The sequence below is a fragment of the Lepidochelys kempii genome, chromosome 5, assembly GCF_965140265.1.
Source record: "Lepidochelys kempii isolate rLepKem1 chromosome 5, rLepKem1.hap2, whole genome shotgun sequence".
Lineage (NCBI taxonomy): Eukaryota > Metazoa > Chordata > Testudines > Cheloniidae > Lepidochelys > Lepidochelys kempii.
The window spans coordinates 93,610,008-93,625,145 of NC_133260.1; the positions used below are offsets into that span (position 1 = coordinate 93,610,008).

Below are 15,138 nucleotides of genomic sequence, written 5' to 3' on the forward strand. Positions count from 1 at the left end.
ATCAATTTATAATCATTCTGCAGATCGTTATATAATGGAGAGTCCTTACAAATAGGCCAAGGTCTGTCCCTCTCCTAGTTGCTGACACAGCACGGACCAAGATCAGTTCTGTAAAGGATCATGTAGGATTCTTCCGCAGTTCTACTGGAGAAAGCGTTTTCCCCATGGCTGCTGCTTTGATGTTTTGGTGAAAACTTCAGAGTACAGCAGGTGAAATGAGTGATTGCGGTCTTAGCCCTGGTCTACACTAGGGGGCAGAGATCAATCTAAGTTACGCAACTTCAGCTACGTGAATAACATAGCTGAAGTCTATGTACTTAGATCAACTTATCATGGTGTCTTCACCACGGTGAGTCGACTGCTGCCGCTCCCACGTCGACTCAGTCTGCACCTCTTGTGGAGCTGGCTTACAGGAGTTGACAGGAGAGCGCTCAGGGGTCGATTTATCGTGTCTAGACTAGAAGCAATAAATTGATCCCCGCTGGATCGATCACTGCCCACTGATCCAGCAGGTAGTGTAGACATACCCTAATTAAGGAAGAATACCCTACTCTTTGATTTCTAAACAAAATGCATGCCTGGCACCACTATGAATGGATGCAGGAACAGATGGTGGATACAAAACAAATTCAGTTTTAATATTGATATACTCAAATGTTTTCACCAAACCTTTACAGCTACTGAACTTAGCTAAAAGGAGAGTGAGGTATAATAGCTGCCCCGAGGGAGGGAGGAAAAAAAAAGCTAGTTTAACCCAAGCACTTCAGGTGATGTACACTAGAGAATTTAGGTATCTACAACAACAGACCTGGAATGCTCATAACATTCCAAGTATTGCTACAGCTTCGGCTGTGCAAGTCCAATAACTTTACTAATATCAGTTCTGTCTGAACTCTTGGAGTACTGCTGTGGGCTGGAAGCTGCACCATTTCAGTCAAGTAGTATTCCTGGTCCACAATGCTGTGTCAAGTGATAGCTCTGATCACTTAAAGGATTGGATCAGTCTGCTTGTTAAGGTTACCTAGCTGGCTGTGTGTGGGCGCAAGGGCAGCTGAGAAGATACTTGGCTGGTCTTGGCTCTGCTCCCTTCCTCCTCATTTGACACCGCAACCCCAAGACAAGAAAGAAGGAAACAGCTTCTTTAAACCACAGTTTTAATGTAACCTTTCCCCCCTTCCACCTCATGTGTACAAGCCCAGTCAGTCAGTAGGGGCTAGAGATCCTCAGCCATATGTATGGATTGTGTGGAGATGTAGTAAGGCATAACTTTTCCCTTTCCACCACTTGTGCAAGACTGTTCTTTTTGAAACACTAATTGGACCAAATAATAATGTGAATCAGGTGCAAATATGCATCTTGTGCTAATATTAGATATGTAATATTGCATAGCTCTGAGAAATGTAACCAATGCTTTACATGTGAACACACAAAAGAAAAATATTAAGGTTGCAAAGTCAAGCACTCTGAAGTTACTATGGTAGTCTGTGCAACATTAATTTGGTGTCCTTGTTTGTGTGCATTATGATGCAATCTTTAATTACATGATCACATGCTGGTTTTTCCACAGGCCTCTTCCCTCAGAGTGTACAGAAATAATTGATCACTTAATGAGCAACTATTCAGTATTTTGTTTTCTTGTCATTGATCATGCCCTATTTAGTGCATGCTATTCCAACCCTGCTCTGCGGACAGAATTATTAAATTTACTCTTGGGCTTTTCTGTGACATTCATTGCCGTACTATTCAAGTGCATCACAAATATTAAATTTATTTTCACAACATCTTGAGGAGGCTGTTTTAGATGGGGAACTGAGACACAGACGTTAAGGTCAAAAGTATCTACTAAATATGGGTGCCTAATTTGGGATGCATAGATCTGAATTTTCCTCAGCCATTTGATCTTATGGAGTAACTGATAGCACTAGTAGGTTGTCATCTTCTGTGTGGCCCAGCACATTCTAGAGGGGAATGAAACACGCACTTTGTCCGTGAGATTTCACAGATGTTTGCAGACTGAGGAGGAATAGGGAGACACAGGAATTTTGGGTTCCATTCCAGGTTCTGCAGAGAAGTGTCTATAGTGGTCACAGATATTTCTGTCAAGCCTGACTCCCTTCTGCTCCTCCAGCCTGTCTCTCCCCTCCTCTTTCTCCTCCTCCCAGTCTCTATCCCCATGGTTTCTTGTCCCAGACCCAGTTTGCTAGCCAGTACCAGTCTCCACATACTCAGCCCTTGAGCCCAGACCCACTCTCCTTGACTGGTCAGTCCTAGTCTATTCCTCTCCCAGTCCTAATTCTTTCCATCACCCAATGGCTCCTTGTCCCAATCTGTACCCTCTGCAATGTCCCCTTGCCCCACAGTCTGGTTGCTGTTTCCGCTGCACTCCAATAAAGCTACTCTTTTTCCACACTGCCATGGTGCTAGCACAGGGTGAACTGAAAGCACAGAAGAGATGAGACAAGCCCTTAGAGCAGGGAGACTTCACTGGCAATTTATAGCTGTAGCAAAGCAAGAACTCACCACTGCAGCACCTCCTGCTGGTTGTCTCAGGAATTAGCTCTTCCAGCCCAGAGCACCCTCTGCAGGCCAGTGCCTCACCTGCTGCTGGCCCCTGTGTCCCTCTCAGACCCCCATTGCCCCTTTACCTTGGGGTACTGCACCCGGCAGTGCCCCACACTCTGGGTCTCCCCTCCCAGGGGAACCCCCCAACCCTCTAGCCACACCCTACCTCAGTGGCTGTTGCCAGTCAGCATTTAGCCCCTGCTCACTGGGGCAGACTGCAGTCTGTAAACCACTCATCAGCAAGGGGGGTTTGGACCTGCTACCTTTTGCCTATTCTCAGGCTACACCTCTGTAACCCCAGTACCTTTCCTGGCCTTAAGCAAGGCCTGGAGCTCCTCTAGCCCTACCCCAGCCCTGCTCCACTCCAGGTACCCTTTTCTCCCAGGCAGCCAGATCCTTCTTGAGAGAGAGAGTGCCTCAGCACCTGGCTCACAGCTCTTCTATAGGGCCAGCTGTGGCCTGAGTGGGGCGTGGCCCCAGCTGTTGCTGTTTTCCCAATCAACCTAGAGCCTTTTCTCTCAGCCCCAGTCCTCTCCAAGGGCTGGTTTTTAACCCCTTCTGAGCCGGAGCGGGGTGACTGCCCCGCTACAACAATGCTGTAACTTTCTCGCTCAGGAGGGTGAAAAAACACCTGCCGGAGCACAGCAAGTTTCAGTGTTGTAAAGTGACAGTGTAGACAATGCACCAGCGCTGGGAGCTACGCCCCTCGTGGGGGTGGGTTTTTTGGAGTGCTTTAAATTGCCAGTGTAGACTAGCCCTTAGTTCCTGCGCCCAGGGCCACAGCTGTGCATAACAGTCAGGATCAGCAATTGCAGGAAAATCGCTGCCTAACTGGAGTGGCACAGGCCCTTTACAAATGAAATCTTTGTGGAAATTAGCTGCCAAATTCTAACAACTGCACATTTAGAAATTTTGATGGATTTACATGGGGCAGTAAAAGGCACATCCTTGAAGTGAAGGAAACCCCCTGCCAAATTTCAAATCCCTACTTCAAAACAGGATTTCTCAATAAACTAATTGAAGGAGTTTTTTTAACTTGGGCAGAACAACTTATTTTCCTCTCATCTTGTTCTTGGAAATGGCAGAACCATTTTTTGCAGAAACTTGACCCAAAAATTTCCGTTTGAGGCACGCCCCCAGCATGGGAGATTTCATCCTGAATGGTTAATGTTTGGTAAAATTATAAGCAACTTAAAACAGAGCCTTATAATAGGAAGTGTTAGACAACCTTAAATATAGGCAGAGGTATTCACCTGATCTAGGAAGCCGCACCTGAAATTGAGAGGTCATAATCCATAAGCACCACAATGCTTGCAGGGAGTGCTGTATTTGAATACACAAACTGCCTGATGCTAGCTAGGTTTTTTAGAGTGTAGACACTAAAACATTTTAGGAATACAGGTTCTATAAAAGCTCAGTTGGACTATTTAAGCATGAAATGATGTCTTTCTTTTTGGTAGACATTTTTTCTTAAAAATGGCACCCACCATTTCATCGCTGGTGGCAGTGCTGTTGTAGACAGGGCTAATGTATTTTTAACCACTTCGTTTAGCTTTACTCAAATCAGGAGTAGGAGACACGCAGTGTGGTGGGGTGGAGAGGAGAGGAAGATGGGTAAAAATAGGATATTATTGATTATGAATAGCTAACCAACATTTTTCTTCTCTTCTCTTCCTCAACTATGTGCTTCGCATACTTTCTCCTGTGAATAACAATGCCATCCATAACAGCAGCAGCAGTTGCAGGCTCAGCATCTTTCCCATGGCCATGGACCTCCAGTGCCTCTTACACCACACCCATCAGGACTTCAGCCTCCTGGAATTCCTCCGCTTGGAAGCAGTGCTGGCCTTCTTGCCCTCTCTAGTGCTTTGGGTGGGCAGTCTCACTTGGCAATAAAAGATGACAAGAAGCATCATGATGCAGAACACCACAGAGGTGAGAGGCATGGCAAGCCTGATTAGGACGTTGTCAGATTCGCACATTGCTGCAAATTATGTGCATCTCTAAAGAAATCGAATTATATAGAATGAAAACGAGAACAAACTGTTGTAAAAAATTTTTTTTTAAAAGTGTGTCTGCATTTCTACCACTGAAGCAAAATTAAGCTTGGAAGTTTTCAGTATTTGAAATAGGCTATCCATTAGGTGTCTCCTGCTTTATAGATTGCAGGGCATTTTGACATCCTGGGGAATGATTAGTGTAACACCAGTGCCTGCACAATATTGTGGATAATTGTTAAACTGCATAATCGGGTAAATTTTTTCAAAGAAACTAATGTTGTTAAATGGGTGGGGAGAAGGGAAGACGGGAATGAGAATTTAAATTTTGAAGTGAATGTGTTAAATGAAAGGTTTAGATAACTGTATCTGTTACTTTAGTTTCATAGGCTTAAGTTCTAGTACACATTTAAATATTGGGCAAAATTGCACTTGACTAATTTTTGAAAAAAATAATTTATTCTGTCATGAAATAAAAACTAGGCTTTGTGTATGTTTAAACTGTAAATCTATCATGTTTACAAAATACTGTAATTTTCAGGAAATCACTGTATTAGGAATGTGCAATGACTTATATAAATAAAAGCCATTTTAAAACTGTTCGGGGCTTGTGTTCTAATTTTTCCCCCCTTTTTTTATTTCTGTTCTTGCCTCTGTGTCTGAACGGGCATGTCTGTGCATTTCTTGGTTACTACGGGAGCAGACAGAGAGCCGGGCACAGTAAGTACCAATACTTCTGTTAACATTAAAATGTTTCTGCTTCAACAGTACTTGATAAACAAAAATTACTCACACCTGTTCTTTCTCTGTAGGTGTCCTTGTTCTCCCTCCTGTGTAGTCATAGTTGTGATACGATAGGCATAATATGTACCCTGTTCTGATAATGCAGTACTTTTTTTAAGTTGGAAAAATTAAAAGAAACTGTTTAATTACAAAATTTCTGTGGTCATGATAAAATCATGGCAATGGCGGAGATTTGAACTTTAATCAGACTTGATTTGTTTGGCTTCTGGAGCTGCTTCTTTTTTTTAAATCATGTTTATTGCTGCTCACATTTTGAGTGGCAGTTAAGGTGTTTTTTAAAAAAAAATCTGCAAAAGTTTAAGTTGCAGAACAGGTGAGAAATCAAAATCCACACATTACTGCTGTTTGCAGTCTCTTGGGCATTGTAATTTCTCTAACTGAATCTCTCTACCCATACAAATGTCTTCATTACTTGATTTATGCATCATCTGCAATTTCCCTTGAATAATTTTCTTTCAGGCATGAACTGTAATAAAAATTTCATTATAAAATAAGGATCTGGCTTAGCCCCCACCCTTCTGTCCCCATCCCAAGAAAAGTCTGCCAAAGGGTGGTACTTCGTTTTTTCTTCACACTTTTGTGTCTGAGTAATGATGTCAAATTCAGGTGTCAGCAGGTATTTATTTTGATTTATAAAATGAAACTGTATTCACTAATGCCATGGTTGAATTTGGTCCTTTTATGCAGCAAAATGAGTTGTGATTATTCTTTCTTACTCTCAATTAGACAACAATGTAAGATGCAGTTTCACTAGGAAGGGTTATTCATTGTCTGATAGCCTTAAGACACTTACCTCTTTTTGTTTATAATGCTTGTAAATGCCAGTTATTTGAATGGCAGGGCTTGAAAATATCTTAATTAAAAATGTCCTGCATGCTTTTTATATGATAAACTGATCTTTTTCTCTTGCTTCCAAGTTGGAATTAACAGTTTTTGTTCATTTCCTTGCTCAGTGCAGTGGCATCATTAAAGTCAGTACGGCTGTGGAAATGGTTAAAGGGTAGGATTCTCAAAAGCACTGAAGGGATTGAGGAGCACAAGTCCCATTATAGAACGATGGGATTTTATGTTCTTAAGTCTATTTGGTGCTCTTGAGAATCCCACCCTCAGTTAAGTATTTTCTCAGAGTCAAAAGATGGATCTAACCACACTTTTTTTTTTTTGGTTCTGTGTAAAATACTTTGCTAAAAATATTCTGCAAATAATTTTAAGAAAAATGTGATAATTTGAAAAATATGCAGTATGCTTAAATAGCAAATATGCAAAGGATACTTGAGATGTGTTGACTTTAAAGTTTAGGTGCCCAGAATGACAAAGCAATGTTATAGAATGCAGACTCTGTGCAACCCTTCATTATGCACAACAAAGGAAGTAGATGCAATCTAAATCTGGTCATCTGTGTAGCGCTGCCAGAAAAGCCTTTTTAGTACATTGGGTGGGTTGCAGTTTCATTTTCTTAATTATAATTCAACTCATACAGTTAACTAAAACAGTTCCACCACAGTCACAACTTGCCATCATACGTCAAATCCATGTTACTCCGCTGTGGGTGTGAGCTAACTAGTATAAGTGCATTCTGGGGTGTCACTTAAGATCATGCAAGCAATGTGGGACTTCAGGGCCCTGAAGAATGAACAGTAAATGTAAAGAAAATTACATGCTGATTGTCCTTCTTGCTGTTTGGATATGCCACCTAAAATTGGATGTCTGCCACTCTTTAGATCCCAGTTCAGCAAAACAGTTAAATGGGTTTACACGTTTTGCTGAATAGAGATGACCTTAAGCATGGGACTTAACACATATAAAATGCGTTGCTATTTTGGTGTATCCGTTTCATGGCAAACAGAAGTTTGCTTTTTTATTTTTTTAAAGATATTTAGAATCCATGGAACGTTATCCAAATTCAGATTTAACATTTGTGGCTAACATTTATTTGACAGGTTTCAGAGTAACAGCCGTGTTAGTCTGTATTCGCAAAAAGAAAAGGAGTACTTGTGGCACCTTAGAGACTAACCAATTTATTTGAGCATGAGCTTTCGTGAGCTACAGCTCACTTCATCGGATGCATACCGTGGAAACTGTAGCAGACTTTAAAAAAACCTGGATTTGTGCTGGAAATGGCCCAACCTGATGATCACTTTAGATAAGCTATTACCAGCAGGACAGTGGGGTGGGAGGAGGTATTGTTTCATATTCTCTGTGTATATATAAAGTCTGCTGCAGTTTCCACGGTATGCATCCGATGAAGTGAGCTGTAGCTCACGAAAGCTCATGCTCAAATAAATTGGTTAGTCTCTAAGGTGCCACAAGTACTCCTTTTCTTTTTATTTGACAGCGAGTTTTGGTTGGTGTGAATTTTCTTTCTCAGTCACATCTTTAATGTCACTTTGAAATGGTTTTTATATTTAAACACCTTTTAAGGCTAATATTTAAGTGGTCATAGTTACATAAGTCATATTCACATGACTATAAATCTTATCATAGTGTTTCCTAACCTAGTACTATAGTCTTATCTTGCAGATTACTATTTAAATCATTCATCTTGGTGACCTACATATTTATTTCAGTGAGGCTTTACATATTAAATGCATATGGTGATGCTGCCAAAACTGCTGACAGAAATATGCTCTGATCACTCAAGACACTAGAAACCATGTTGTTAATCTAAGGTAGCTGCAATATTGCTTTGCAGTACTTCACTATAACTTCCAGTGAAGTTAACTGGTGTGAGCTTCCAGTGAAATCAATGGGTGTTGATTATTCTAAGTTGCAAGGTAAAAGTATTCAAATACAAAGCAAGCTTTTAATGCTCATCTGTGAGGTATTAATGTAACTTAATGGATTAAAGCTGTTCAGGGTTTTTTTCGTGAGGCTCTTTTTGGAAAAAAAAAAAAACAAAAAAAAACAAAGTGCACCCAGACTAATACATGCAGTCAGAGTTTATAACTATGGTTTGAAACAGATGCATGAGATAGTGAAAGCTGGGAGTAAAATACTCCACATGTGGAGGTGCATTAAACAAATTTATTATAATTCTGGATGATTATGTGTGGGCAATGCCTATAGAAGTTGCTACTGTACATACTCTCACTGCATCTGGGTGGCTGGACTACAAAATCTTTTTTTCTCCCTTACCTTGTCACTCTTCTTACCCTAAAAATCCGGAAATTGGTATAAGTGAAACTTGTCTGCAAGATTTTATTTTTCAAAAAGTTATTTTGTGCACAATTTCTGATGAGGATAATAACTTTAAAATTCAAACTGGTCGGTTTTGAAGGCAGAGGTGTGCACTTATAACCTCAGCCAAGTTTCCACTGATGTGATCTCAGCTGTCCAGAATTGAGCCACCTTAACAGAGTTTGGTGGGGGAATGCAGACATTTTAACTATTGCGATCCTTTTGGGCTATGGCTAATGAAGATGACCAGTCAGTTATGCTAACTAAGTTCTGTAACTGAAGTTTAATAAGAGTTTTAGGAGACTCCGATGCAAGCAAGCTTTGTCCAAATTTTTCTCTAAAGGGTACAATAGCAACATCCATCAGACTCATCTCATGTATTCATTTATCACTTGTGCTGTCACTGTTCTAGCAGTCTATTTGGACAACATAGAAATGCAAATGTTTTCAAGTACTGTATTGAATCAACAGTAATTCATAGATAGTGGAGTTTTAATCTTTTTTTATGCACTTGCGATTCATATTGTCTGAAGACAAGAATTCCGACAGTATGTTTTTAGAAGACTTATAAAGTACCTTTAGGTTTGAAAGTAGTTAATTTTTGCTTTGATTACCATTTGTGAAAACAGCAATATTTATAAAGCAGTCACGTTCTTTGTACAGTGAATAGAAAACTCTTTCTCGCTCCCCCACCCCACCCACAAAGAGCTCAAACAAACAACACCCAAAGACAAACATCCTAAAATATTTCTTTGGGTGCTTCTCTTTCTTGGGGAAGGTGATTGTGGTGGACATAATGTTTTAAGTAAACTATTTAAAATGAAATTTTGAATAAATAATAATTTGAAAAGCTTAGTATGCATTTATATATTAAAGAACCAATACTTTAATATCTTCACAAAGAAGATAGTACCTTTCCTAGAGCTTGTAAGAGGGACGCTACCATGCTTCCTTTAACCATATGTTATCCCTCTCTTATTTTTAAGGGCCATGTCAAGTTAAAACATAAGGCCCAATCCTGTGTCCAAATGCATGCACAATACCAATTAACTCTAACCAGAGTTACCTGCATGCAAGGGCTGTGGAATGCTGTGTTGCAGTCTAGTGTGAAACTAACTAGAAGCCACAAGTGCTGATGGCTGACAACAAAAGTTACAAAACAAAAGAGGAGAGCAATGGGCAGTGGAGCATAAATATTTATGGATAATTCCTGACCCCCATTTTCACAGGCATTAGCTAGAAAATATTGAATTCAACAGAAGCCTTATTTTATCCGTTGTTAACCTCTTCTGATTATTAAAGCACAGAGGAAAGCAATTTAGAATTTCTCACTGTGCTCATATTATCATGTGACAATACCAGTTTTTATGATGGTGGTTGCTGCCATTATTAGTTGAAGTTCCAGTTGTAATTAAACTTTTTCAAATACACTTCAGTTTTTATGTAGGAAGCCTTCCTCATTCTGTGCAGGTCATTACCAGTCTACAGTAGTGGTTTCTGTAGCTTATAATAGGTTCTGACAATTGTGATATTGTATATGTAAATTAAAAATAATTATTAAATTAGTGTGCACACTCATTTCAGTTAACCTTTCCTCCCCCCAAAAATCCAACAATGTACTCTTCAGTCTGTTTCTCGGTGTTTGAAACTTCTGCCCCTGTTTTCAGGCAACTTGTCCCGCTGAGCAGGTAAATAACTGGCAACTTTTTAATAGTATCTGAGGTGCTGCTCTATCCTGTAAAAATATAAAATATTTATAATTTCAAGTAGAGGAAGAAAACAGGGATGCGGGGTATGGGAGGATAAAAAGAGAAATGAGGGAAGATGGCAAAAGAGCAATAAGACTTCATATTTAAAACAAAATCAACTTATTTTAACATTAATTTTCTACAACTTATTTTTCTGGAAGAAAGTTCTAATATCTCAGGGTGGTGGGGGTTGGGTAGAGAACACTGGTAGAGTTGTTACTAACTGCAAGTTGTTAGGACTTGAGTCAAATAAATCTTTACTCTTCGGCAGATATTTTAAAAATTTACACCCTATAGGATCTGTGAAATGATCTTCCCTCCTATTCAACTCATGCTGTTTATTCTTGTTTACTAGTGGAGCATGAATAGTCATCTTTCTCTTGATAGTGAGCACCAGAGCTTACATTGGCCCTCTGATATTTTGGTTGTTGATGTTAGATTTGCTCCTGCTTTTCTTTCTGACAAAGGATAAATGTTTGTTTTCCTGGTATATAGGGATGTTGGCAGATAATGCTGGTGTGCAGTGCAGGAGATCAGGTCTACTGTGTTAGCTAAATGTACATAGCAGCCTTTTTTTTTGTCTGCTGACAGTGCAGACAAGTGTGAGCTCAATCTCTTATAATGGTTGAGGTCAGTCATTGCAGTTGGTTAGATGTACAGCAGAATCTGTAAAATGACCAAGCACAGTGGAAAAAATCCAGCTCTAGAGAATGTCTTAATGGGTCCCAGGTATAGTTAAAGCATGCACACAGATGTCATGGGAACTCTGCTACCTAATTGTTATGTTCAATGTAAAGCTAATTGTCAATGTGGTGTGTGTTAGCAAATTAACTTCCCTATGCCATAGTATAACCGAGGATAAATGAGGTGTTTTGGGCTCCCAGTCTGTACTGCTGACACAAATACTTTTCTTGTGGTTTGGAAAGAGTTCCTAAGGGGAATCAGAATGGCAGCTAAGGAAATCCATTTGAATAATGTGCATTATATTCACATTAGGGAACCTGCCTTCTCTTTCTGCATCCATGAGTGGGTTTTCCTTTCACATTTGTTGCCAATGGTTTCAGTGTTCGAATTTTGTTGGCAGCAAAGTCGCTTTGAGATCCAAGATTGCCTTTATGCTGTCTGGTAACAGTGACAGGAAGTAATGTCACATTAAGCTTTTTTTTTTTCCCCAGGAGTTACTGAAGAAGGGAATCTATGCAAATAAATAATAATGTTGAGCCATTGGAGAAAAATAAAATGTTAGTTATAAAATTGATTCAATCATTTATGCCAATCTGGATACATTGTACGTAGACTTTGCATTCTTAATCCCTGATAAATTGGGTTCTTAGCACGAAAAGAAGGATTATCCTCAATTAAGTGTCTAGTCTACTGAAATTAAGACACAACAAAAATTGGTGTCATGCTGTTTTTCTTCTTAGTGAGTCAACCAGATTTTTTTTTGACACACAATCAAATCAGTTAACAGTGTAGATTTCAATCCAAAATGAAAAGTCTGTACTATTATCTATAAAATCTCTATTATTCCTATAGGGAAAATAGTAATTCTAACATTTCAAAATCAGTCATTTGTAGAGTGGTAAGGCTACCTTTTTTATTTCATTTGTTGTATTTAAATTAGGCATAAAAGAAGAAGATAACTGATTAGATATCTCTAGAGATATCAGCCTCATGAAGGTGTTGTGAAGCTCCTGCTCTTTCATGCTATCAGTCCTATATTATACCATTTAGGGCAGTAATCATGTGGGAAATATAGACAGTACTTGACCTGACATGATGGGAGAATCTTCTCAGTTTGCTGTTCTAATTGGTAACTGTTCTCTGAACCCTCAAGTCACTTCTGCTGGCAGGAGGCATGCTGAGCCCTGGGTAAAAAAAATTTGATATTGTCATCTGTGTCCTAGTTTTTTGTTTACTGTCATTTGTGTCGCTTCAGTATTTCATAAAGCGCTAGTAACATGAGTGGAAAATGGAGACCCTTTCATACCACCCGACGAAATTCCATACAACTGATACTCAGAACTAAAGAAGGAGCAGTTTGCAGTAACAAGTGTACATACATAAAAACATACTTTCATCAATTGTTTTGAAGCTTGCTCTTAACTCTTTAAATATTTTAATGTACTGTTTTCATTTTTTGCCCAGACTAATCATTGAATTTACTGAGTCTAAATCCCTTTATTGTCGACTGTGATTTTATACAACCCAGAACAGTGTTGGCATAATCTGGGAATGAACACCCAAACCATCCAAGATCTCAAACTCTAGGATGTTGGACATGTCATGTAGGAATGTGAGCAGGATCAATTAACATCAAAGGCCTCAGCACTTGTCAGGGAAAAAGATTGCCAATAAGTTCAGTCTCTCAGCTCCTTGCTACCCATTATCCATCCCCGGGGTGACCCTCCAAGGTAGTGAAACTGTACTGGGGGTAGGTCTAACATGCCTTGCCCCTCCCCATTCTCTCTCACACACACACACACACACACACACACACACACACACACACACACACACACACACACACACACACACACACACACACACACACACACACACACACACACCAAACGACTCTCTTCCTTCCCCTACTCCTTTGCCCCCGATATAAATTTTGGTGAAAACAGTTTCTGCATTTAAGACCTGATCCAAAGTAATTGGGAATGTTTGCAATAGATCAAGTCTGCATTTAGTACCCAATAAGATAAGTTATTTTTTCCAAGACCTTTAAAATAATTACCTTGTCTGCTACACCCCAAACTATACCGAATCAAAATGGTTAGGTTTTAAAAATATGTTGGAAGTCGCACATAGCTGACATAAAGAAAGCAAGGTAGCATTTGAAGTGACCGTTAAAAATGGTGATATTAACACTTTATAAATAAGGTACATTTTGCTTTATTGTTAATGCCCCAGAGCAGTGGTTCTCAACCTTTCCAGACTACTGTACCCCTCTCAGGTGTTTGATTTGTCTTGCATACCCCAAGTTTCACCTCACTTAATAACTACTTGCTCACAAAATCTGACATAAAAGTGTCACAGCACACTATTACTGAAAAATTGCTTACTTTCTCATTTTTACCATATAATCATACATCAATTGGAATACAAAAATTTTGTACTTACGTTTCTTTGTATAGTATGTAGAGCAGGATAAACAAGTTATTGTGTGTGAATTTTTTGTTTGTACTGATTTTCACTAGTGCTTCTTATGTAGTCTGCTGCAAAATTAGGCAAATATCTAGATCAGTGAATCTGCAGCCCGTTGCCACTTGCGGCCCAATCAGCACCGATGTGCGGTCCATGTGACATCCTCGGTGCTATACAAGTAGTATAGCTATTATGTGGTTGCAGCCCACATCACTCAGAGAGCTGCATATGTGGCCCACAATGGTAAATGGGTTGAGAACCTCTGATTTGGATGAGTTGATGTAACCGCTGCGTATCCCCAGGGGCGCACCTACTCCTGGTTGACAGCCACTGCCCCAGAGCATTGGGGAGCCAAGAGGTGGTGCTATATAGGAAGTTTGCAGATGCTCTTATCTATTTGACTAGATGTTTTCAAGATCTATAGTCTTCCTGCTTTTAGGAATTCCAGTTTGTAACAAAAAATAATGGATAGGATGACTAGTGGTTATTGGGATGGGGAAGTTACATCCCAGAAACTGTGGACCCTTGCCCCTTAATTACTATTCTGTAAACTAGTAATTAAATGCATATCATAGGAACTGCTTGTGTGTGTGTGCATGAGTATGCTTTCTGGGTTTATATAGTGCCATGTATGCTTTTTGGATTGATAAATAAGTTTTTCTTTGTTTTTTAGAATACTGAATTGCACAGAAGTGTGTCAGCATTGTTTTGTATAGACATGTGCATGTAAACATAGGTAGGATACACAAAAAGAAAAGGAGTACTTGTGGCACCTTAGAGACTAACCAATTTATTTATAAATTTATAAATTGGTTAGTCTCTAAGGTGCCACAAGTACTCCTTTTCTTTTTGCGAATACAGACTAACACGGCTGTTACTCTGAAATAGGTAGGATACAATCATGTGTGCAGGAACTATGCATTAAAAGGACACTAAATTTAAAAATACAATAAAACCTATTTCTTATCTTTAATACCTGAAATTACTCTCTCCATATTTTAGGCACGGATCTTGCAAGCTTCTTGCATGACTGGAATCTACACCCATGTGGAGTAATTTGCAGGATCCAGGTCTTAAAAATACAAATTAGTCTTTCCTTTTTTGCAGTTATTTTCTGTGAGTTTGGACAATGAAAACTAATGAAGTCAGTTTTACGTTTTGTTAGTTTCCCTTTTAGCTTCTCAATACTGCAATATTTGAGTTGAGTTAAAAATTATTTCTCAGCATTTTTTTTAAAAAGTATTATTTCTGTTGGCCTTGGGTTGAGCAAAAGCAGGCTTTTTATTTTCCTCACAACTTTTTAATTTGTAGTCAAATTTGAGTTGACAGTGTCTCTTTAAGCTAAAAGAAAAGGAGTACTTGTGGCACCTTAGAAACTAACACATTTATTTGAGCATAAGGTTTCATCAGATGCATGAAGTGAGCTGTAGCTCACGAAAGCTTATGCTCAAATAAATGTGTTAGTCTCTAAGGTGCCACAAGTACTCCTTTTCTTTTTGCGAATATAGACTAACACGGCTGTTACTCTGAAACCTCTCTTTAAGTTGTATCTTCTATTGCAGACATTGGGTGTTCATTTTAAAATACAAATCCATTTTTCATCAGAAATGGATTTTAGTATATATTGCTTCCAAAACATTGGCTTCCTTATCTTCGCGCGCGTGTGTGTGTGTGTGTGTGTTTGGAAGGAGAAGATG

The 15,138-nt window shown here is 39.3% G+C and overlaps 1 protein-coding gene across 3 annotated transcripts in view; it reads left to right on the forward strand.

Moving 5' to 3' along the window:
• The window catches only part of TLE1 (TLE family member 1, transcriptional corepressor), a 93,506-nt gene that overhangs the window by 35,474 nt on the left and 42,894 nt on the right, over positions 1-15,138 (forward strand). For all 3 annotated transcript variants that reach the window (XM_073345080.1, XM_073345081.1, XM_073345082.1), the window contains 2 exons: positions 4,293-4,497; positions 5,263-5,279. In XM_073345080.1, the coding sequence (XP_073201181.1) occupies positions 4,293-4,497; positions 5,263-5,279 (222 nt within the window). The remainder of the gene's footprint in view (positions 1-4,292; positions 4,498-5,262; positions 5,280-15,138) is intronic.